The sequence below is a fragment of the Eptesicus fuscus genome, chromosome 17 (genome assembly GCF_027574615.1).
Source record: "Eptesicus fuscus isolate TK198812 chromosome 17, DD_ASM_mEF_20220401, whole genome shotgun sequence".
NCBI lineage: Eukaryota > Metazoa > Chordata > Mammalia > Chiroptera > Vespertilionidae > Eptesicus > Eptesicus fuscus.
In genome coordinates, this window is record NC_072489.1 from 52300757 (window position 1) to 52323676 (window position 22920).

The 22920-nt window shown below is 54.8% G+C and overlaps 1 protein-coding gene across 1 annotated transcript in view; it reads right to left on the minus strand.

Annotated features, from left to right (window-relative positions):
• Nucleotides 1–22322, minus strand: part of AFAP1L2 (actin filament associated protein 1 like 2) — an 84313-nt gene extending 61991 nt beyond the window's left edge. The window contains exon 1 of the mRNA XM_054729137.1: nucleotides 22019–22322. Within this exon, the coding sequence (XP_054585112.1) occupies nucleotides 22019–22034 (16 nt within the window). The 5' untranslated portion in view covers nucleotides 22035–22322. The remainder of the gene's footprint in view (nucleotides 1–22018) is intronic.
• Nucleotides 22323–22920: the final 598 nt, after the last annotated feature.

The following is a 22920-nucleotide window of genomic DNA, read 5'->3' on the forward strand; positions in this document are numbered from 1 at the left end:
AGGACTGAGAAACCATTGGGGCTTTCTGGCCTCCCTCGAAGCCACCACCCACAGAGCCAATGGGAAGGAGATGGTGGAGAGACCCAGGGGGCGGGGCTCGGCACATCCTTCACCTGCCTTCCCAACGCTGGGAAGGCCAAGGGCGCTCACTCCGTGTTTCCAACTATCACTAGGGCATGATACAAGTCAAGGTCATAATACACAGGTAAAGCATCTCCTTTGGCCCTCAGTTGACTAATGCACACTTCTAGTCTTTCCTCTTACCCACCTCCCCTCCCTCCGCCCCCCCTCCCCGACTTCCCAAGTCAAAGAACACCTCTCAACAACCAGATGTGAGACACTGGGAACGTCACCTTAACCAGCACATGAAGAGTCATCACAAGTTTAGCAGATGGAATACTTTACAGATTATCTGGAACACCTGGCAGAAACCATCCTTTTTCTAAGACTCTCCCGAAAGCCAATCTCAAGGCAAGGATCAAGTGTGTCCCAAACCACAATGTGTCAACTAGATGATGCCCAACCGAGGACAGTGACATGCTTCCTGGAAAAAGCCAGCCCCGTGCCCATACAGCCATGGTGGAGTGGTAGGCAGGAAGGGAACACACATCTATGGACCGCTGGCTGTACCACAGACTCTGTACCAGGTGTCATCACCCAGGGAGTTTCACTTGGACACAGCGGTCAAGGCTATCTACAGAACCAAGGTCTTGGCAAAACAGCAGTGCGTAGAGGGCATGGCTTTTGGGTTTCCCATGCTCTCCTAGATACAAATGGATAAGATGCATTTCTGCCCTCAAAGAAATGCCTTCCTTTCAATTCAGCAAAAGCGCGGTGACCCCAGGGCTGGGGAAGCACAGAGAAAGGAGTACCTACTTGGCCTGAGAGGCTTGGGGGGCGGAGGGGAGGGAGGTCACACAGGTGGCTCCATTTCAAAGGGACACAGAGTCTGCCCACGTCTGAGGCGTCTGCAGAGGGCTCCCATGTGTTTTCTGCAACATTTCTCAGCAGCTGCTTCCCAAGAAACTGAATCGTGATTGTTCCGGGACCTTCGCTGGTGCCACACACCTCTGATGTGCTATCTCAGGCAAAGGGGGCTCCCATAGCACAGAGCCCACGGCGAGAGAAAGGGCCGGCAGAACGAGGGTCCCCATCCCCAGGCGGTCCCTCACCTGCGAGTGGATTCCCTCTGCCTGCAAAGCACGAGCAGAAGCATTCCCCTGCACCTCATCCAGGCAACTCACAGGACAGCCGCTTCCGAGTCTTCCTTGTTCTGATGCTAAACATGTTTCTAAAGCGAGCATTAGCTTTGTGCTGCTACGGGACACTGACTGGGATTTTCAGTCAATTTCTGCCTCACACTGCCGAACCTTATATCTATTGTTTATCAACCCTCACCCCTGGATAACCTTGGAGACACCAGGACGGAATACAGGCCAGGCCCGAACACACACACTCCCATCAGAGCCTTTCCCAGGACAAGCTGAGAAGCGTTCTATGAACAGATGTTAAGAGCATTGCCATGGTCTTCATGATATCCCCAAGAGGCCAGGAGACTTAGCATGTAAGTGAGTTTTCTGATCGGCTGGACCATGATTTCTACATGAGAAATGGTCTCTCTTCAGACAGCAATGCTGGTTTGCTGTTCCTGCAAATGTACCATCTGAAAGACATCTGCTTCCAAGATGCTGCTGAAATGAAATTAGCTCCAAAAGCACCAAAGGGCAGGAGGGGCCTGGAGGAAGAGAAGCAATGGCTCCACGTCCCAGTTTCCTAAGACCCTGCCCTCTGAGAAGCCCCCAAAGGGGACCCATGGCGGAAGAAGCCCAGTCTCCAGGCCTGCGTGGATGTTCTGGCCGCCAGCGAAAGGCCAAGAATGTATCATCGCCATCACTAAGGGGATCTGAGCCAGAGAGCCCCAGACCCCCCAACCATGAGGAAGCATCTGGCCCTAGCCCATCCCCAGTCGGAGAAGGGACTAGACCAACTATGCCAGCTGATAGGGTATACATCACCCGTAACCGCTCCTCCACGGTGGTGCTGAGACAGAGTCAGCAAAACCAGGGTCTTCAAAGGCAGGCCACACGGACCCAGCCTAAATGTCCGAACTATTTTCCCACAGTAAAAAATCAAGAACAGTCACCAATCACCCAGTGGAATTGTTAAAATATTGGAAAAAATTTCCCATAAAACAAATGTCTTTGCAAGGGGGGGTGGGGGGGTGGGGCGGCAGCGGCGGGGGGAGGGGTGACAGGAAGAAAAAGGAAGAGACAGATATTTTCTCCTTTCGTGGAAGTCTTAAAATACTGAAGCAACTTGGATCGCACTCTCATTGCTATTTCTAGGCACAAGCATTTTGAGATTTCTTGTTCCGCATGGGTTTATTCCCACATTCCTACAAGTGAACGCGTCCAGGACAGTCACGTGATGCTCTCTTAATCCCATAACCCCCGGACCCCAAGAGTTTGATGAAGTCTGAGGAAGTGAACGTTAAGCAGGTCTCGTCCTGAGTCGATCCGTTCCCTTGCCTCACGGCTCCCCGGAGAGGGGAGACAGCCAGGGTCAGGGGCGGGAGTCTGCTTGGGAAGAGATGATGATTTCACTGGTGGGGACTTTATGGGGCTTTGTATGTTTTTATGTGGCAAATACTTTTGCTATCCTTTTGCAAAGGGGGGAAAAAAACAAACAAAGCAAAACAAAACTGGGTTCCTGGCAGGGATGTGACTTACACAATCTGGGAAGAGAATGTAGCCAAAGGACTCCGCTTCCCCACTGTCTGGGCTCTCACTGTCAACTTGGCCTGAATTTATGGCCCAGAGGCTTCCATTCCAAGGTGTGGGGCTGTCACTCCACTGCGGGGAGCAGACCCTGGCTCCAGGGAAGACCCAAGTGGAGTCTCCCGCCACAGTGCCCGGGCATTTCCCCCACAAGGCCCCCAGGAAAACCTGACTCAAACTTGTTTGAAAGACCACCTGTCTGTCTTCTGTCTCAAAGCCTTGGTTTCCTCATGACTACAATGGAAACGAAAAGCTCAACCTACCCTGACAGAACTGTAAGGTTAAATAAGATAATGTAAGAAGAGTGGTTTTTAGAGGGTGTGGCAATCAGAATTTTATTTACACCCTGGCCAGTGTGGCTCAGTTGGTTGAGTGTTGTCCCTTGCACCCAAGGGTTGTGGATTCGATTCTCAGTCAGGGCGCATACCCAGGTTGCACGTTCGATCCCCGGTCGGGGTGCATATAGGAGGCAACAGAGTGATGTTTCTCTCTCACATCTTTGTTTTCTTTCTTTCTTTCTTTCTTTCTTTCTTTCTTTCTTTCTTTCTCTCTCTCTCTCTCTCTCTAAGAAAAAAGCAATTAAAAATACTCTTTTAAAAAAGAGTTGTATTTACTAGGTTTCTAGATGGTAGGAACAAGGTTGCATTTGACTGCACACTCTCTAACCCTGCACCATATACAGATAAGTCTAATGATGCTAGTGATGAGCACTTTTTTTTTTTTCCAAATTAAGAGTGAGGGAACATGTCACAAAGTTACAAAAATTAAAGCAGCATTGTAATGGCATCTGATTGAACCAACAAATCAAGGAAAAACACTAGAATGTACAGAAGAGGCCCTAGTTTATACAGTGATTTCATTTATGATACAGACATGGAGAAAGACAGATTATTGAAAAACACTGTGGGTACGATGACGAAACCATATGGAAAAAATACACATATAGACCCCTATGTCATACCTTATGAAGAATTTCCGACTGTTCAAAAACTCAAAACATGAAAAAAAAAAAAAAAAAGATCACAAACGTACTAGAAGAAAACAGCCGGGGGGAATGTAACATGCCACAGTCACTTTGGAACACGGTTTGGCAGTTCTTCAAATGATGAAACACAGTTACCACATGACCCAGAAATTCCACTCCTAGGTGTATAACCAAGAGAAACAAAAACATAGGACGACCCCCAAACTTGTTTGCAAATGTTCATATCATTATTCATAAGAGCCAAAAAGTGGAAACAACAACAGCTGGATGGATAAACAAGGTGTATTATGTCTGTGTTTATACATACCATGGAATATTATTTGGCCATAAAAAGAAATGAAGTACTGGTAACTTGCTACAGCTGGGACTCAAAAACATGCCAATAAAGAAGCCAATCACAAGAGTCTATATATTATGTGATTCCGTTCGGATGAAAGTCCAGAGAGGGAAATCCAGAGAGACGGGAAATTAGTCGTTGCTTAGGCCTGGGGGGCAGGGTGAAAAGGGAGGGTAAGGAATGATAGCTAGAGCATACGGGGTTTCTTTCTGAGGTGATGAAACCTAAAATGGACGTGGTCATGGGTGCATATATCCGTGACTATACTAAAAACTGAGCTGTACACTTTGAATGGTGAACTCTGTGATATGTGAATGATAGCTTGATGAAGCTGTTTTTAAGAAAAGGAAAAAAATATTTTTTTAAAGTGTAGTTTTAGGGAAAGACTTTCTAAGTATCAGCAAAACCTAGAGCCATAACAGGAGATAGATTTGATAGCGTGCGCGCACAACACACACACACACACACACACACACACACATCCTACTTTGGAAAAATAAACATAAAATCAAGAAAAGATAAGACACTGGGGGGGGGGGGAGGATTTGCAACTCATATCCAGAGGGTTAATTTCCTTTACAGATAATAAGCGCCTACAAAATTACTTTTAAAAGACCAACATTCCAATAGAAAAAATGGATAATGCATATGAACGCTAGATGGTGTCCCCAAAAAATGCATACACACACTTTTAATAATTATAAAGGCAGTGTTTATTCAAATACAATCCGTTTTCAAAACTGAGTTATCAGCTATTAAAGGGTTATAGCTGTTACGTTTTTCTGGGACACATTTTTTGAGACACGCATATGTATACACACACGCGCGCACACACAATGCCTTTCATAGGTATGAAAAGGTGTCCAACTGCACTTACAATCAGAGAGACACCGAAAGAGCTGCCTTTGCCACTTTCGATGAGCAGAGATGAGAAAATGGAGTGATCTGTTGTGTTGACGAGTGTGCAGGGAAACAGACACTCTTGACATTTTGCTGACGAGAGTAAAAAGGACACAACCTCCCAGAAGGGCATTTCGGCACTAACTAATCAAACTGTGCGTGTCCATATCCTCAACCCCAGCAATCCCACTCCGGAGAGCGTCTGCTACAGCCAGCCTTCATGTGTCTGAAATGAGTCTCTACCTAAAGGGGACTGAGCCCCATCACAAAGAGTGCAGCAGGTCTCTTAGGAATGAGCTCGAAGAAACAGCCTTAACGTCAACAGCAAGGTGACCAGGGAGCATGCTCATTTGAAGGGAGGAGGGGAAGTGACACACACAGGGCTGCTGACGCACAGATTACTCTTTTGAAGGCTACAGAATAAGCTGGGGCAAGGGACAGAGAGTGAGCAGGGTCTGGGGGGCTTACGTTTTACTGTACCCTTTTGGTTTTTAAAACTGTGGGGGTTGGAAAGAAGGGGGGAAAGGATCAGAGGGGGTCAGAGAGAAGAGGAAGGATGAAGGGAAGAAAAGGCAGGGAGGGAGGAAGGCAGAGAAGGAAGCAGTGAGGGCGGGAGGAAGGGAGGAGAGGAGAGAAAAGAGGGCGGAAAGGGAGTTGGGAGCATTGCGGAGAGGCGGGAAAATATTTAGACGAATATATCCTTGACAGATATTATCATGATAGAGGGTGGAATTCGAAGGATTTTGACATTCCCATGTTAGAAATGTTTGCTACGTGTGCATATTTTATAATAAGCATGTACGACTTCTGCTATAAAAATAGATGTGAAATTGCTGCACTGGATTCTTTACGGAGTGAAATAGCAATTTGAAATGTGTAGCTGTTGCTTATGCTATTTTAAATTATTTAAAATAACTCTATTGAGGGGGACAAACATAAAGGGAGAATGGAAAACTGAATTTGCCAGGTTGGGCCCCATCAGCCTAGCAACCTGACCTTGGATCTTTGTCCTGGGAAGTCAAAGGAGACACAGCCAGCGAGGAGGATGTCAGCAGAACCGGCTGGAAGCCAGGCTTGACCGCCTGGCCTGGGGCTGAGGGCGCGGAGACACCTACTCCCACTGCAGCATAGCTCTGAGGACAGAAGCCCACCCCCTCCACCCCCCTGCCATGAGGAAGGATGAAGCAGACAGATTCAGGCCAGGAGGTCAGGGCCAAGTTCAGGTCCTAGGTGTCTAGCCTTCATCTCTCTTAGGCTCAACAGTTCCATCCATTCAACAACACTGGATGTGGCATCCCGCTCTGCCCCAGGAGGGCCAGGCCCTCCAAAACCCAGTAACCCCAGGATGACGGCAGAGGGTTTTGCAAATATGCCAAGAGGAGGGGCCATCGTCCCGTGCGTCGGCTTCCAGAAGACAGCACTGAGAGGCGGAATCGTTCACTGGGGTAGTTCGGGGCCTTTCCCAGAAGCCCATCCTTTTCTCCGCTTCTGGCTACCTTCAGCCTGTCTCCGCGGCTGTGCGGGGCCTTCCTTGCCGAATCAATGGCACCTTGTCCCTGGTCTTGACCCAGCTCCAAGCGATGAGCCAACTTCACCGGGGGCGTCCGCTGAGAGCTCTCTGAGAAGAGCCATTGTTCCCCCCACACTTGTCCAAAGCCTCCATTTAGGGACGGCTGTGAGCGTGGACGGGGGACATTCATCACCGGGAACATTTGCCAACAAATGAGAGACAGCTGTTGGGCTCAAATGGCGTGTGGCTGAATCTGCCTGCGGTGAGATTTATTTTCCAAGTGAGAACATCCTCACTTATCTATTCCAAATTGCGAGGCATGGGGGACATGTTCACCTTCCCGCTGCCAAGCCAGTCTTTGATCATCTCACTAATCACACAGCCCACAAAGCATCATGGGTGCCCGGCAGCAAACAAGGCCTTCTGCAGGCACGCTGGTTAGACACCCACCGCCAGGCCCACTGGGAGAAGGGCCCACGTCATGGGAGCCATGCCCACACCGCCAGGGGCCGTCCGTGCCTGCCTCCCGAATGCCACGTGCACACAGCAGCCCCAGGTCCACACTCAGCAGGACCTTGGGAAGGCTCGAGGTCTGGCTGAAAGAGGCAGATGGGAAACGGGACAGAAACTCGTGGGAATTACCAGGAACAAAGCAAATGCCCACCTGGGTACCCAACACTCTGCTGTGGATTTTGGGGGCCATAAAGCTAGCCATGGGGACAAGAATGGATACAAGGAACAGATAGAGGTGGGCTGACTGGGACATGAGGTATGAGCAGCGAGGGCCTCGTGTGATCAATGAAAGCTGGCCTCCCGGAGGAGGGGGCAGTGGATGAAGGTGGGTGTGACGGGGAGGGTGAAGGGGTGGGAACATGTTGCCGGTCATAAACAACAACAGGAGCAAAGGCCTGGCTGGGCCAGGTGGGGACAAAACGGGGAGCAGGGACACCCGGAGCCCAGGCACACAGAGAAGGTTATATCATCCGGCCAAGGCTCTCCTCAGAGACAGCTGAGCCTCAGCTGTTAGCAATGTTGGGGAATCCTCCTCCCATCCCAAGGGGATGCACCAAGATGGCGGGACTGCAGCCAATGGACTCACCGTCCTCCTTAACCTCCGATTCAAATGTGGCTGCAGGTCGAATGTGAAGCCATCTGAGGGTGGAGATCAGGTCTCGCTCGATCAGGCTAGACCAGGCAGCAGAATGAGCTCCAGAGCCCTATGAAGCTGGTTCTGAATCCTCCTGGATTGGCTGTGAGCTTTCGCTCGGGCTGCCTCTCGCCTCAATTTTCTCCGTTCACAGAATAAGGAGAACAATACTGATGGCTGATTCCTGCCTCCCCTCCCCCGTGCCCGGTCCTGATTCTGCTGGCCTGGGAGAAACTGACCGGGGCTGTTCGGACAGCTTTGGGAACCCTTTCAGTAACATTCGGAGCGCGGACAAGCTCAGGGGAGCACGTCCCTGCATTCCAGGGGACTTCTCCAAGGAAGCCACGCCAAGAATGTCACTGAGAGATCCTAAGATGCTTTTCCTAGCAGAACCCTCCCGAGGAGAGGACTCCGCTCCCCCGGGGAGGCCGCAGGGACCTGGTGGGCGGTGCGAGTTCCCACCACCACCTCTCCGGGTCTCTCAGGATCCAACGAGATGGTGCACAGAAAACACCCAGGAGAGGGCCGCTGCTGCCGCACCTGCGAACAGGGTCACTACCAGGTGTGAGCAACAAGGCAGACTCGGCGGGGAGCCTGACTCCCGGACACCCGCCTCCGGATAGAAGCGGCTTCCGGGTCAGCAGCTAAGGAGCACCTGCAGAAGCCTGGGCTCCTTCAGTCATCAGAGGCAAGCCAGCCAGAGCCACCGGCCAGTGGGCTGCGAGAGCGACAGGCTGCAGGCTGCCCAAGGGCCCGCATGGGTCCGCACGGGGTGGGGTCGAGCATAACCCCTGCAGCACTGTCTGCTGGTGCAGGGGGGAGGGGAGGGGGGGACAGTCCAGTGTCACCTGGGGGAGTGACCCGGCGAACTGTGGCGGCAGATGCACATCCTGGCGAATTAGGCACCAGTAAGAAGCAATGGATCACATGTCAGCCCACCACAGAGATGGCTCTTTAAGACACAGTGGAGACGGAAAGGCAAGAACAGGCCACTGACAACAGCATTTACCGTATAGCCATTAAAAATTCACAAAGCAGGACGCGTGAAGCAGAAACACTTACAAACGAAAAGGTACATGTTAGAAAGGTCCTCTCCCACTCCTATCCTGTATTCATCTTCTTTTCTATCGAGATGTCTGTCTTTTTCTGGCTGGTTCCCTGGATATTCTGTGTTGACCCCTTGAAGGTTTTAGACATTGCACACCTCTCTCTCCTTTCTGACAGCCGTCGAGTAACTTGGTCAGGGTGTCCACTGGTGGACAGAAGCCCTTAACTTTGCTGTCATCAAACACTAAGAGAACCTGCGGACAGCAACCATTTCTCCGTCCCGCGAGTCCACGGAGTCCGGTGCTGTGGGCGCAAAGAATGATGGCTTTTGACCCTTAAGGAGCTCACAGCCTCCTGGGAACATAGACTTTCCATCAACGATAACATGGACACTATGATCGTGACCATGGAGGGCTGTGCCAGGTGCAGTGAAGGGTTAAAAGTTCAGGGGGGCCAAGTCAAGGCTGAGTGAGACTTGGCAGATACGCTTGGCAGGCAGCCCTGAGGGGAGAACATTCTAGACCAGTGGTCGGCAAACTCATTAGCCAACAGAGCCAAATATCAACAGGACAACGATTGAAATTTCTTTTGAGAGCCAAATTTTTTAAACTTAAACTTCTTCTAACGCCACTTCTTCAAAATAGACTCGCCCAGGCCGTGGTATGTTGTGGAAGAGCCACCCTCAAGGGGCCAAAGAGCCGCATGTGGCTCGCGAGCCGCAGTTTGCCGACCACGGTTCTAGACCCATGGAGCAGTACACGCAACAGTCCACAAGGAACCCAATATGGCCGGGGCACAGATGGAAGTGAGGGATGGCCACAGACACTGGACAGCTAGGCCCGGGCCGTGTGCAGAAGGAGCTCACATTTTCTCCAGTACAGGGGGCAGGCATGGTTCCTTGCTCTGCCCACGGCCACTGGCGAGTTGGCCTGGACACCACTGACATTCAAGGAAGAGGGCCTCGCTCAGGGGCCTTCAGAGATCTGGGCTCCCCTTAGCTACAGTAGCAAGGGGTTGCAGTCTTAGAGAAGCCCACAGACAGACTATTCTAGAAAAGAAAGGGTTCGTGAGCATCCAAGTTGAGCTACCAAGGTGGATGAGAGACATCCTTGGACAGGTCTGCACTGTCCTGAAGGAATTGAAGACCTCCCTTCCCGGCCTGGGCTGGAGGCTGGGCCTGCGCTCGCCTTGATGGACGTTCTCAGCCACAAAACTTCCCAACTGCCCCGTGGCCTGTGCCGGAAATGTACCCAGTACAGGCATCAGTGACTCAGCGGAATCTTACCCAAGACCCCACCAGGAGCTCCGCCAGGCAGCTGTTTCCTCCTAACTAACCCACGTTCACACTCCATATGGGCATTTTCTTAAAGGGAAGGAAAGCCATTTGTAGAAAATAATTGGCTCCAAGCTAGGTGTTTGCCCTTATACACTCTGAGTGGCCAGATTATTATAATCTCTGAACGCATAATAATCTGGCCACTCAGTGTGTGTGTGTGTGTGTGTGTGTGTGTGGGTGGGTGTGTGTGTGTATTAGAGGCCTGGTGCATGAATTCATGCATGGGTGGGGTCTGGCCAGGGGGAGGGAACATGGGCAGTTGGCCGGCCTGCCTGCTGGTCGAACTCCTGGTCGAGGGGACAATTTGCATATTAGCCTTTTATTACATAGGATATACACTGAGTGGCCAGATTATTAAGCGTTCAGAGATCATAATAATCTGGCCACTCAGTGTATTTTCTGTACCGAGAAGAAATCTATACTCACAGACACAAGGCAGCCAAGTAGGAAGGCAACTGGGGGGGGGGGGGGAGTGGGGGGGAGGAGGGAGGGCTGTGCAAGATGCAATGAGGAGTTGGACTTCAGGGGGTCAAGGTGTCACGGCAGAGAGAGACGCAAGCGATAAGCTAGGAATCTGGAAGTCACTCCCTAACAATCACAGGGCCTGGGCACTTTCACTTCCTCCAAGCGGCCTCAGCCTCCCGGGGCAGAAAAATAAATCTTGTTGTAGCACAATTTTATCCTTTAAGGGCACTAGGTAAAGAGCTTTGGAATATTTTAAGAAAACAGGCCAACACCTTCTCTCCTCCAACACACACACACACACACACACACACACGCACACACACACACACACTTCCCAGTCATGCCCAGTATCTGTGAAGTGAATGCATTTATTTGTTAGCTTCCTCCCCCTTCACCGTGGCCCCATGGGCTATGTATGTGTAGGGCTGCAAGGACGCAAAGAGGAGAGGAAGCCAGACCCCAAAAATCTATGCCCCCCACATCTCTCCAAACTACTGAAGGCATTTCCCAACGCAATCCCAGTGACCAATTTGGGGTGATGACTCCCGACCCTACTGCCAGGGGAAGAGAGGTCACTGCCCAAAGCCGCCTCCGTGCCCTAGAGGCCTCTGGCCGAGGACAAGCGGCTCGTGGCTGGAGCCCGGCTGTCCTGGAGAAACGAGGCTGGCACGGACCGAGCCCACCCTCCTGCCCTGAGCAATGGGTCCCACGTTCTCACAGGGAGAATGCGGGCTGCTGGGCTGCCCTTAGCATGAACATCACCATCCTGCACACGTGAGAGCCCGGGGCCCTGACCTCGGGGGTCAGAAGCAGCCCGCCCCCCACATACACACACACTGAGAATTCACTAATGAATTGGAGCTCTGGTCTCCCTCAGTCCTGAGCGGAGACCTGGGGGGTGAGGGCGTGGGAGGGAGTCACGCTTCAGAAGGATTTGATCTCAACAGCAACAGCCTGGCTTCTCCCTGAGAACAGAGCGGTTCCCACTCTGGGGGGAGCAGCGCATGGCGTGGGGCGCGCCACCTGGATCCCATAACTCAGGGAGCGGATCTGCTCGCAGCCCGAACTGTTTACAGCTCCCCGCACCCGGCCCACATCAGAGGGGCGGGGGATGGACGCTGGCCCGCTGCGAGGCCAGGAGGTCAATGGGAAAAAATTATTTTAGTCTACGCGGAGCCTTCGTGCTTGGAACTTCGGTCCAAACTGGGGCGCGTTCTCATGCTCCCCCTGTGCGGGCGCCAGGCCCCTCGGAGGCGCGTTTCCAGGGATCGGGGGCCGGGCCGGCCGGGGGGAGGCACCCCACGCCGGGCCCAGACCGCTGCTTCCACACCTCAGGCTCCAGGGCACAGGGCTGAGGACTGCAAGGATGCAAAGAGGGGAGGAAGCCAGACCCCCAAAGATCTGTGCCCCCCCATATCAGAGAGAGGAGAAGAACTCCTTCCCGGGAATCCTAGTCACTGCGACGACACGAGGCTGCTCCAGGCCGGTGAGGATGGCTGGCCAGGTCCCAGGGTGAGCAAGTGGCTCGGGCCATGCGGGCTGGGGCAGGTGGCCTTCTGTTCACCCAGCCAGGTGCAGTGGCACTTGCTCGGGGCTGACGAAGCAGCAGGCCCACGCCAAACAGTGTCACTCAGGCCTCCTCCTCCAGAGGGAAGGCGAGGCTCCTCGTCTGGCTGAGCGCAAACCCCCGTTTCCCCACCCGGACTCTGAGGTCATCGGCTCCTCCTGGGGGAGCCCGGGACTCCAGCCTCGGCTCCTAGAAGTGAGAGCCTGGGGCCACCGGGGACTTGGGGTCACGGGGAGGCTTTCTCTTTCTGGCCTCAGGTTCTCAGGGCGCCCTTTCCTAGATTCAAGACCCAGGAGACCTGACCGGAATTGCCAGAAAAACAGAGAGAGAGAGAGAGAGAGAGAGAGAGAGAGAGAGAGAGATCAGGAGAAAGCAAGGGGTGGGGGGCAGGAGGAGGAGGAGAGAGAAACTGCCCGGGGAGGCTGCGTGCACCCCAGTGCACGCCCACTGGGTGAGCGCTTGTCATGCACCGGCCCGCTTTCCCACAGGCTCACTTCCCGGGCATCTGGGACGTGACCGACTTGAGCCAGAGACAGGCTTCCGCCCTCTGCAGCGGCACGAGCCTCTCCCAGCTCCAGCGCCTGCAGACTCTCAGGAGATGCCCGGGGCCCCAGTCACCTGAGCTGTCCCACAGCCACTGTGTGGCGGCCATCCGGATACTGCACTCGCCCATCACACACACACCATGATCCTCAGCCACGCCTGCAGCACCGCCGGCCGCAGGGAGCCCATCCCTAAACACACTAAATACATGTATGTCCCCAACTCCTCCGTGCCTATTGCGGGCCGGCCACGCCGCATCCCTCGAGTCCTAGGTGTGAGGCTGACACCTGCTGCTTCTGCCCAAGATCTGCCATGTCACCCCTCTATCTCCTTCTATTCGTGCCTCGCAGAAGCCACAGGGCCCTCTGTGAACTGGGGCACCAAATGGGGTGTCCATCTTTATTTATTCAAAGAATGTGCTAGAAGGGAATTCCACAAAAGGCCTGACTGCCAAGGGCAAGAGGGTGGGGACCATCTCTAGCTCGTAAGGAGTCTGGGATTGTAACTGAGAACATCGCCCCTATAAAAATGGAGACGGGGCGCCCCGAGCAAACTCGCCACCCGTTAGGTCCCAGCCCCGACGTCAGGGGTGCCGGGCACCCAGGCAGAGTTCCTTCCAAAAGGCCCCTCTTGGAATCTCAGTGAATCAGCTCAATATGTTCCAGGGCGGCGGGTGGTCAATAAAAGAAGTCAGTGAAATCTCCAACAATAAGCTCATTCAACACCATCTCGTCTTCTGCCCCCATCTGCGGACTAGCCTCTCGTTCGCATGAATCAATCCTGTTGTGTGAAAACTGGGGGAGCGAGGACGGGGGTGGAGGATGGAAGGAAATGGCCGGAGTCCACTTGTTGGTCTCACAGGAAGGCGAGGACAGTCCCCAGGCCCAAGAAGAGGCCAACGTGCCAGGGTGGTCCTGGGAGATGGTGGCGGCCCAGGTAGAAGATGGACGTGTCTGGAATGTCCCCGCCTAAGCACTCCCAGTGTCTCCTCCGCCGCCCTCCCAGCCTTGCCCTCCAGTGAGGAGTGCGCCCTCGGGATGGCACTGCCAAGGTGGACCCTCCACAAGCCAGGCCCTGGCTGTGTCCCGGGGAAGTTCCACTTCAAACAGGCACAACGAATACTTCTTGCCTCCCCTCGCACCTCCATGTTCCCCCACGAAGTTGAGACCATTTAGAACTAAGGGCTACTACTCTGCACATCTTCCTGGATCCCCAAGGATGGAATGGACCTGCCTTTATGAGTGACGGCGAGTGACTTGTTTGCAGTGAAGAAGACTTGCACGTGTGAAATTCTGTGCACTTCGTGGCTGAAAGCGATCAAAGGTCTACAGCCTTCTAACGAGCTGCACTTGAGGAAGATGGGGAGACAAATCCAGCTCTCTGGGTCATAGTTCACCCAGGTCACCGGAAAAGCCAATTCCACCTGGGGGGGGTTCCCTTTTTAAAACGGAAACCACCAAGATCTTCAGATTCCACTAGGACCACCCTTCACTGTCCTCGGACCCCACGGCCCATCTCCTGGACAGGTGCAGCAGGGCTGGTGACTCTGCCTGGCAACAGGAGGGCGGATGCCTTATGCCACGTGGTCTGAAGCGCGTTATTTTGCAAAATCATGGGTTCTTCCCTCTCAAAACCAATCCTAGCTAGCTAGCTGAGTCAGACTGCCAGACACAAAAAGTCAGCCAGGCAGCATCAAGGTGCAGACGTGGGTTCTCAATTTCAATTCAATAATTTATTGCTGGGGGGGGGTGAGGGGGGGGGAGATGATCAGAAAGGCTGCCACAGTCAATACATGAGAGTCCTGTGGGTGCAGAAGCAGCGTGCCCGGGGCGGGAGCTGGAGCTAAGGCCGCCCTGTGCACGGCTCTCCTGGCTCGCGGCTGCCTGGGTTGTAAGAGAACCGTCCATTCCTCTAAGTGGACCGAGAGCCTCCAACATCACACCGTGTGCGCCTAACGGACAAGTGCCCTGCACGGAAGATGCCATCCAGCAGTCAGTACGTTTGCTTTGTGCCAAAACGCCTCCCCCTCTCTGCTGCACCCCCAGATCGCTGCCGGCATGAGCAACACCAAGGCCTCAGGTTCCGTTGACAGTGCGATGGCCAGCAGGTGCTGCATGGAGTCCTCGCCTTCTACCCCAGCATCACCAGCTACTGGGGTTTGTTTGAAACCCAGATTTCTGGGGGTATAATTTGCACGGTTCTGAGTTTTCCTAAGTACCCAGGGCTCTGTGACCGCCACCGCCTTAGAGATTCGAAAACTACAGGTTTCTGTCATTCCACAGGTCTCCCTCGAGCCCCTTCCCCCACCCTCAGCCTCAGCAACGACGGGCCTGTGTTCTTTCCCTACGGTTTGGCTTTTCCCAAAAAGCTGCATACGTGGCATCGTGCAGTGTGCAGGCTTTTGAGTCTGGCTGTTCTCACTTAACATCCTGGTGCAGTGGTCGGCAAACTCATTAGTCAACAGAGCCAAATATCAACAGGACAACGATTGACATTTCCTTTGAGAGCCAAATTTTTTTAAACTTAAAGTTCTTCTAACGCCACTTCTTCAAAACAGACTCGCCCAGGCCGTGGCATGTTGTGGAAGAGCCACACTCAAGGGGCCGAAGAGCCGCATGTGGCTCGTGAGCCGCAGTTTGCTGACCACGGCCCTGGTGTGTATCACCCGTGGTTAGTTACGCACTGTTAGTCTCTACGTCCTGGACTTCTGCTTTCGTGTCAAAGAGACCAGCTGACGGGCTCCAGGTCATCGCGGCGATGGAGAAAACAAAGTCTTGATCTGGGGCCTTTTCATAAAGCGGAGGCCTGGGAAGAGGGCGGCCGTCCATCTCTGTCTGCCTGGGACTAAGGGGGTTCCGGGGATGCTGGACTGTCAGTGGGAAAACCAGGCAACTCCCGGGCAAACCGCGACGGCCCGGCCACCCTCCCTGGACAAGCTGCCTCTAAGAAGCCTCCTGGCCAGCAGCAGGTGGCTCTGCCTGAGCGGACGGACAGCTGAGGCTCCTTTCTCGGTTTAGTCCCCGGGCTGATCTGCGAGCTGCCGGTGGAGAGCTCACCCCACCCCACCAGGCCGGCAGCTGTCTCTGAAGCCCCTGGGAGGGGCTCACGGAAGTGAGGGGAGAACTAGGGGGTCTGTTTAGTAACAGCAGAGCCTCTGCTGGTGTCGGTGCCACTCCCCACTCCTCCCTAATGTCTGACACCCTGGGCTCATTCTGTTTTGTACACCCGCCGGATGCCGTGTATGCAGGGCAATGCCGGCTCCTACGTTTTCTATACGTCCCTCCTACTCTTCCCTCTCAATGGGGTTTCTGGTCCATTTGTTTTGAGACTCACTCGGGAGAAGGTGAGAGCCAAGGGATACAAAATTAGTAAAGAGCTTGAAGTTCTTGTGAGAATGTCAGGGTCTCTCCTATATAAACTTCCTAAGACATCAAAGAAAAGTTGGGCAGGGCCAGGATGTGGCTCCACGCAGAAGGCTTAGGAGCGAGCACTTCCTCACCCATCTCCTTTTCCACTGACATCCGCGGGAAGCCCCGAGGATAATATATGGATTCTCTCTCTCTCTCTCTCTCTCTCTCTCTCTGGAGCAAGGCTTCCTGAGAACAAGTGGAGCATCCTCAACTCAGAGCTCCCAGTAGCTTCGAAAAGCACGTGATGGCCACAGCTGGTGCCCAAATGAACTGTGAGGACCCCCCTCCCTCCCCCCAAGAAGGCAGAAACTGGTGGGGTCAGAACCATGCCACAGACGTTTCAGAGCATCTGCCTCCCTGAGTTAACAGAACATGGTCTCTCCTCACCAGTGATACCAGTAGCTCTGACGAGGTACTCCACCAGGCAGCCAGTGCAGCAGGTTAGTCGTCATTATCCTCATGGGCACAGATGAGGAAACCGAGCCCGGAGAGATTAATTGACTTGCCCAAGGTCGCACAGCGCGTTAGTGGCAAAGGCTAGATTAGCCCCCCGAGCCCCGGAGTGCCCAGGCCGGCGCCTGGCTCCATGAGACCCCTCAGCCTTCCATCCAGAGCGTGGGCACAGCCAGGTCTGTGCCCTCGGGAGCCCTGGAGGCCCGATGAGCTGCTGCAGAGGGCACAGGCAGGCTCATACTCACAAGCAGAAACCTGCAGGATCCTTCTCTGTACCAGCAGACAGCAACACCCCTGAGCTGGAACAGACAGAAAGAAGGCTCAAGTCGGGAAAGCTCGGGCGGCCACTGCAAGCTTGCGTCTCCGCTTCGGGAAGGTGGCTTTGAGACTGGGCTTCATTTCCCTTTGCGACCCAGGTCTGCTCTCGAGGGCCAGAGCTTGGGAGGATACGTAGTGCCACTCCCTGTAATTCATTCATTCATTCATTCATTCCCCAATCGTGTCCCAGGGGCTGGGGGGAAGGACCCTTGGAGGAGAAAGACAAGACCCCCATCTTGAAGGAGCTCAATCTAACATGGGAAGCTTACATATATATATGACAACATGACATTAATTCAGCAAATACTTGCTAAGTACCTACAGTGAGACAGGCACTGAGGAAGCTATACCTAACGTAGTGGGTGAAGACAGAGAAACACAGAGGGCTTCCTGGAAGAGGAGGCATGAAGGCTCAGTTCTGAAGACTGAGGCGCTAAGACATGAGTCTGAAATGGCTTTGAGTGTTAATTGGAATTCTACCCTTTAAAGAAACTCCATTTTCAGAATTCTTCTATCCTCTTTCTGACTTTCTGAGTTCTCAATCTCCTTAGGCCTCAGTTGATCTGTCTCTCAAATGGGAGCCTTCCAGAGGGTGGCTCTTTGGAGATATGTTCCTACAAAAGTCCTTGAGAAACAACTTCCTAACATGGCCGATGGCACTCGCTTTCCCCTTATGGCTGCTGCTCTCTGCTCTCAACAGGAAATTGGTTTTATTTATAAGAATCACAATTCTAAACTGACCTTTGTTGGGCTACCCACATTCCCTCCCTCGCTTCCCTCCCCGGCTCAAGACCGCCTCCTCCCTGCCAAGCGTCCGCAGTGACCACAGAGCACCCAGCGCTGACCAGTGCTCAGGAAAGCAAGCAGACAAACACTGAGGCTGGTTTCTAGATGGGGAAACGGAGGCCCGGAGAGCTCAGTGACTGGCCCAAGGAAACAGAGCATGGAGGTCTCCTGGTTCCGAAGCCACTGTTTTCTTCGTTGCACCGTGACTGCTCCCCCCATGTCTCCGTCTGGGCTCCGGGCAGACGCGCCCTCCTCCTTGGTTTGGGGCAAGCCTCCCTTCTCTGAATGACAGAAGTCTTTAGAGACACATTTCCCATCACGAAAGGGGCTGGGAAGAAAGCTGGCACCGCTTCCTCAGCTTTGAAGCTCATTGGCCCCTCCTGGCCCTTTGTGCTGGGAGCCAGCCCAGTTCCCAGAGCTCCTACCCCTTCAGAAGAGGGGAAGGGCCCGAAGAACGCCCCCGCCCTGCCTGGCCAGGCGGCACCAAAGGTGACCCCTCCGTATTTCTGCCTCAGACTATTTCACTGCCAAAGCATCAAGGGCTCCCACACACACAGCTTCAAAGTCAGAGAGGCTCAAGGTCAAGTGCAATCATGAGCGAGCCCTGAGCCTAGGATTCTGAAGCGTCGCATTGGAGACCGTTTTAAAGCAGGGTTCCCACAGCCTTGTAAAGCCGGTAACAGCTTAAGGTGCATAACATTCGATCTCTGCGGGGATCACAAGCTCTGGTTGAAGCACACACCGTGTGAGCATGCGGTTGCGGGGGGAGGGGGGTCCATGTCACTCCCCACTTGCTTTTAATTTTCCAGGTGAGGAATGTGTGTATGTAATTACTTATCTTTTTTTTCCCCAATGGTTCTCAACTGTGGCTACACATTAGAATCACCTGGGGACTTTTACAAACTAGAATGCCTAAGCCGCACACCCTAAGACCAGTGAACTCGGAATGTCTACATCCATGTTGTTTAAGCATCCCTGAGGAGTCCCGGGTGTGGCTAAGTTTAAGAACCTCTAGAACTTCAACAGGGGAAACCTGGGCTCCTTAAGTGTGGAGACACCACCGAACATACAAGTCCCCTGCAGGGAACATGCATATTAGCAACCAGCCTATTATCTGTTCACCCGTTTTTCTTCGTCAGGCCTTCCTGGCCACAGATACCATCCCAGATACGCTCTCAAGTATAACCACTGGCTTGCCGCTTCTCCGCTCCAAGCTCCCCTGCAGCACCCTGAGGCTGCGTGCCCTCTCCTGGGAGCCAGGCGACTCAACTCGGAAACAGAAACACGGGGGGATGCAAATTCGAGGGACTCTCTCAACCCCGTGTGTTCGGATCCAAGAGTGATGCAACCTCGGAGAGCTTTGGCGCGGACGTGCCCGGTGCAATCCACAGTAGGTCAGTCACTTCTGGCCCCGGACACACGCACCAGCTGGAAGAGCAGCAGGAACCAGAATCCTTGACCACATGGCGAGTTCAGCCAATGGGCTCACGCAGCCATGCAAGGATGCCCTTAGGAGAGTCGCAAATATGTAAACATCCGAGGAAAGGAATCTTCTCGAGGCACCCGGTAGAACTTACACCACGCCCGAAGAGATTCACAAACAAGAGGCAGCTACTCTGCCATCACAAAGTCGTGATGACGACTCTCAGGAAAGCTCCGTCTCCCTGGGAAGACACTCCCATCCCGGCTTTTGCTGGAGAAGCCACGGCTGCCTAGCAGAACGGCTTCGAAAGAGTGGGGACAAAGGCTGGACCTATTCCTGCAGTAGACACGGGGTGATATCCCCACCATCCTTTAGCTCCAGGCATCTCTTCAGGTGCTACAGAACCATGGGAATCAAGCCAGCACCCACAAATAACAGGCTAGTGGTGAGTATGGAACGTGCAGGCTGGGGAACATGGGGAATAATTTCTCCTACATCAACTGCTTGGTAATATGTACAAATTAAGAGCAAACATTTTGAGAATCTGGAGACAGTGGTGAGGCATTCGACTTGGGAAGGGGGGGAGCTCCAAGTTGGGAATTGAGACACAGAGAATGAGGCGTTTCAGTAGCCAATTTTACAACTATCACCAGTAAGAATTCTTTAGCATACGTCTGAGAGCCCTCGTTGATCTTGCTTTTGCTTTTGAACTTTGTTGGTAAGCCACTAGACCTAGTCATTCCGTAATTGCCCAAGCTCACCTTTAAAAGGGGGGGCCTCAACCTCTGAGAGGCAGGAGGACAGGAAGATTCCAGTCAGAGCTGTGCTGATGAGTTGAAGATTGGGCCCAACATGCTTTCTTTTGCCCAGACCAACATTGTCATTCAGTGAGTGTTCAAAGCACAGCTCATCTACTTCTCACGAGAACGAGAACGGGGAATTTGACAAGGACGGGGAACCCCCACATTCCTCAGCTGACAGGTACAGTAAACACACTGGTAGCATTCACCCGGGGGGACTTGAAGTGGAGATTTTTCTCGAAATCAAACACCAAAAGATGAGCTAGATTAGCCTCTGCAATTCAGATAATTCTCAGATGCAGCTACTTAGCACTCTGCGTCTGATTTATTGCAAAGCAATGAGGCAGATACATGTGTTACCCAAAACATCAGCACTCTGAACTGGAAGCGAAGTCTCCCTCCGTCGGCAAAGTGCCCCGAACTTCCAGGGCGGGAGGGTTTTAAGCTCTCAAGAGGAAAAGATAAGGATGAAGCCTTTCTCAGGTCAAGGGCCGAGTCCAAAGCTGGAAATACAACAACCTTCTGGTAATAACTGGGCATTTGGAAAGAAGACCCCGAATGTACCCTAACTTAGAGGGACGAATAAGCTGATTTGAGAGAGTAGCTTGCAACCTGGGCCTAACGCCATTCAGGAATGGCAGGCCCTGAGCTGGAGGGGACCCCAGGGGCTAACACTTCCCAGTTCCCTGGGAGGGTCCCTCCCAAAGGGCAGAGGAGGCGGAATGGGGAGGGAGCAGCAAGCTGCCCTTCTATAAGGAGAGGGACTGGGGCTTCCTCCAGGGTTCTGAGAGGACTACGTGAGGGCGCCATCCGTCACTGGGGCCCAAAACTGCCGTGGTCCCGGCAGAATTTCACACACACACACACACACACACACACACACCACCGGGTTAGAAACCTGTGAGAGGCTCCAGGGAAGTTCACAGAAAGAATTTGCCAACTCATTTCGCCCTGCAACCGGCAGCTGACCCCCCTGCTCTTGGCCCAGACCTTTAAGCCTTGACACGTGAAGCCCTGTCTACCATTTAGGTCTTTCGCCCTCACCTGTAACTCAGGTGACTCAGATGAAGAAAAAATCAATGGGAACATCAAAAGCCACAAGACAGGGCTAGCCTCTTAGGGAACTAAAGCCGGCCCCTAACGTTCCCTTAATGTCAGTGTCTGAAAACAGAAACGACTGGGAGTGAGATTCCTTGGGAATCTGAGCATTCGCCTTTCTTGCTCTCTCCCAGGGGAAAATAAACTTAGTAACAGTTATTTCCTCTGTCAGGTTTGGCAGAGGCAGAAAGTGCAAGAGGCTTTTCCCAAAAGAAAGGGGGGCAGAAGGCGCCCGCTGCGTCCCGTTGAGGAGCTGCCCTTTCAAGTGCTTTTCAAAAGGTCTGCAATCCGAGGCTTCTCGACTCCAGCCCGGGGCTGGCTCCGGGCACGGGTGCGAGCTGGGCACCGGGCACCTCCCCGGCCGGCCCGCCCACCAGGAATTGGCCAAGATCCCCGGCCTGGGCCAAACCCAAAACTTGCCCAGCTGCGCACTGGGCTAAGCCCGCGGGCAGAGGCGCCTCCACGCTCCACCTGCCGGGCTCGCCATTCGGCCCCCGATCCCTGCACCCCTCCCCTGCTTGGACGGGGTGGGGCGGGGTGAGGGGGAGAAGGGCTGGAAGGAAGGCGGTTACCCGAGCTGCGGGGCGGGTGGGGCGGCCTAAGGTGCGAGTGGGGCTGCGCGCCCGCCCACCTCCCAAGTGCATCTGCGCGCAGGCTTTCCCGGGGTCCCCAGGAGCCCTTCCACGCCCGCGGGCGCCCGGGCCAGAAGATCCAACAACTCGCCCCTCGGCCCCGAAGCCGCCCCGGACGGTTCCGACCTCATTCGGACCTCCTCGGGCCCCAGCACCGTTCTGGGGCGGCCGGGACTTGGGGGCCAGTCGTAAAGCGCACCCTCTCTCCTCCAACAGGTGAGAAGCTCCGCCACGCCGACCCCAGCCCTCCGCCCCTTGGGGGGATCAAAGGGCCCGGGCCACAGCGGCCACCTAGGAGTCCGCCCGCCCCGCCCGCAGCGCAGCGGGGGTCCCGGGCTGGGCTCAGCGAGGCAGACGGCTCTCACCTGAGTCCCGGCGGGACGTGGGGTGCAGCGGGGCCGCCCGCGCCCTCCCTAGTCTCCTCCTCGCGTGGTGCGGGGCGGGAAGGAAGTGGGTGCACGCGGTGGGGGCCCCGCGCCCTTACCTTTGTACCGCTCCATGGGGCCTCGGCGTGCGCTCCCCGCCGCTCGGCTCCGGCGCTGCGCTCTCCGCGCTCCGCGCTCCGCTCCCCGCCGGGGGCGCCGCGCTGGCCCCTCCCCGTGATGTCACGCTCGCGGCCGAACCTCCCGGCGCGGCTGCCGCTCCCGGGGCCCTCGGACCTCGTCCCCGCCCGGCCTGCCGCCCCCGCCGGGGAACTCCGCGGCCGCCCCGGGCGGACCTTCCGCGCGCAAGTCCGTGCGCCCCGGGCTCACTCCCCGCCCGCCGGCCGGCAGCGCCTTCCCGTCCGGGCCCCGGGGGCGGTGGGTGGGAACTAGACCGAGACGCGTCCCCACCCTGGGGGAGGCTCCGGGGAGGGGCCGGCTCCGGCGGGCCTACGGGAGCGGTTCTTCCCAGTGCGGGGACGCCGACCCACTGCCCGGAGGCGGAGACTGAGGCCTGCGCGGGAGGCAGAGAAGGGCCGAGAGCGCCTCCCGCTTGACCTCCGGGCCGGCGCGCTTTGGCCCTTGGCCTTCTCGGAGGGGCAGCTGGGGGGAAGTGGCCACAGCTGAGCCCTGTCCCCAGCCTACCCAGTTCTCTGGGAATCGTCCCCACCCTGTTGCAACCTCGCAGGGCACCCGCCGCCTCGCACACAGGAGGGCTTGTGAAGCGTCCATTTGCTGCCTTCTCTCGGAGCCCAGGATCCCCGGTGCCGTCGGCCCAGGCTCCCCTGATTAGGGCTGGGATTTCGGGAGCCGCCTTGGCAAGTCGGGCGCTGCAGTTCCTGGGCCGCTGTACCAACCACCCCGCGGGTGGCATCCACCGGGAGCTCAGCCAGGCCCCTGACTCCCCGCGCTCCCTCCCTCCCCCCTCCCCACCGCCGCTGCCACCAGGCGCCACATTCTCTCC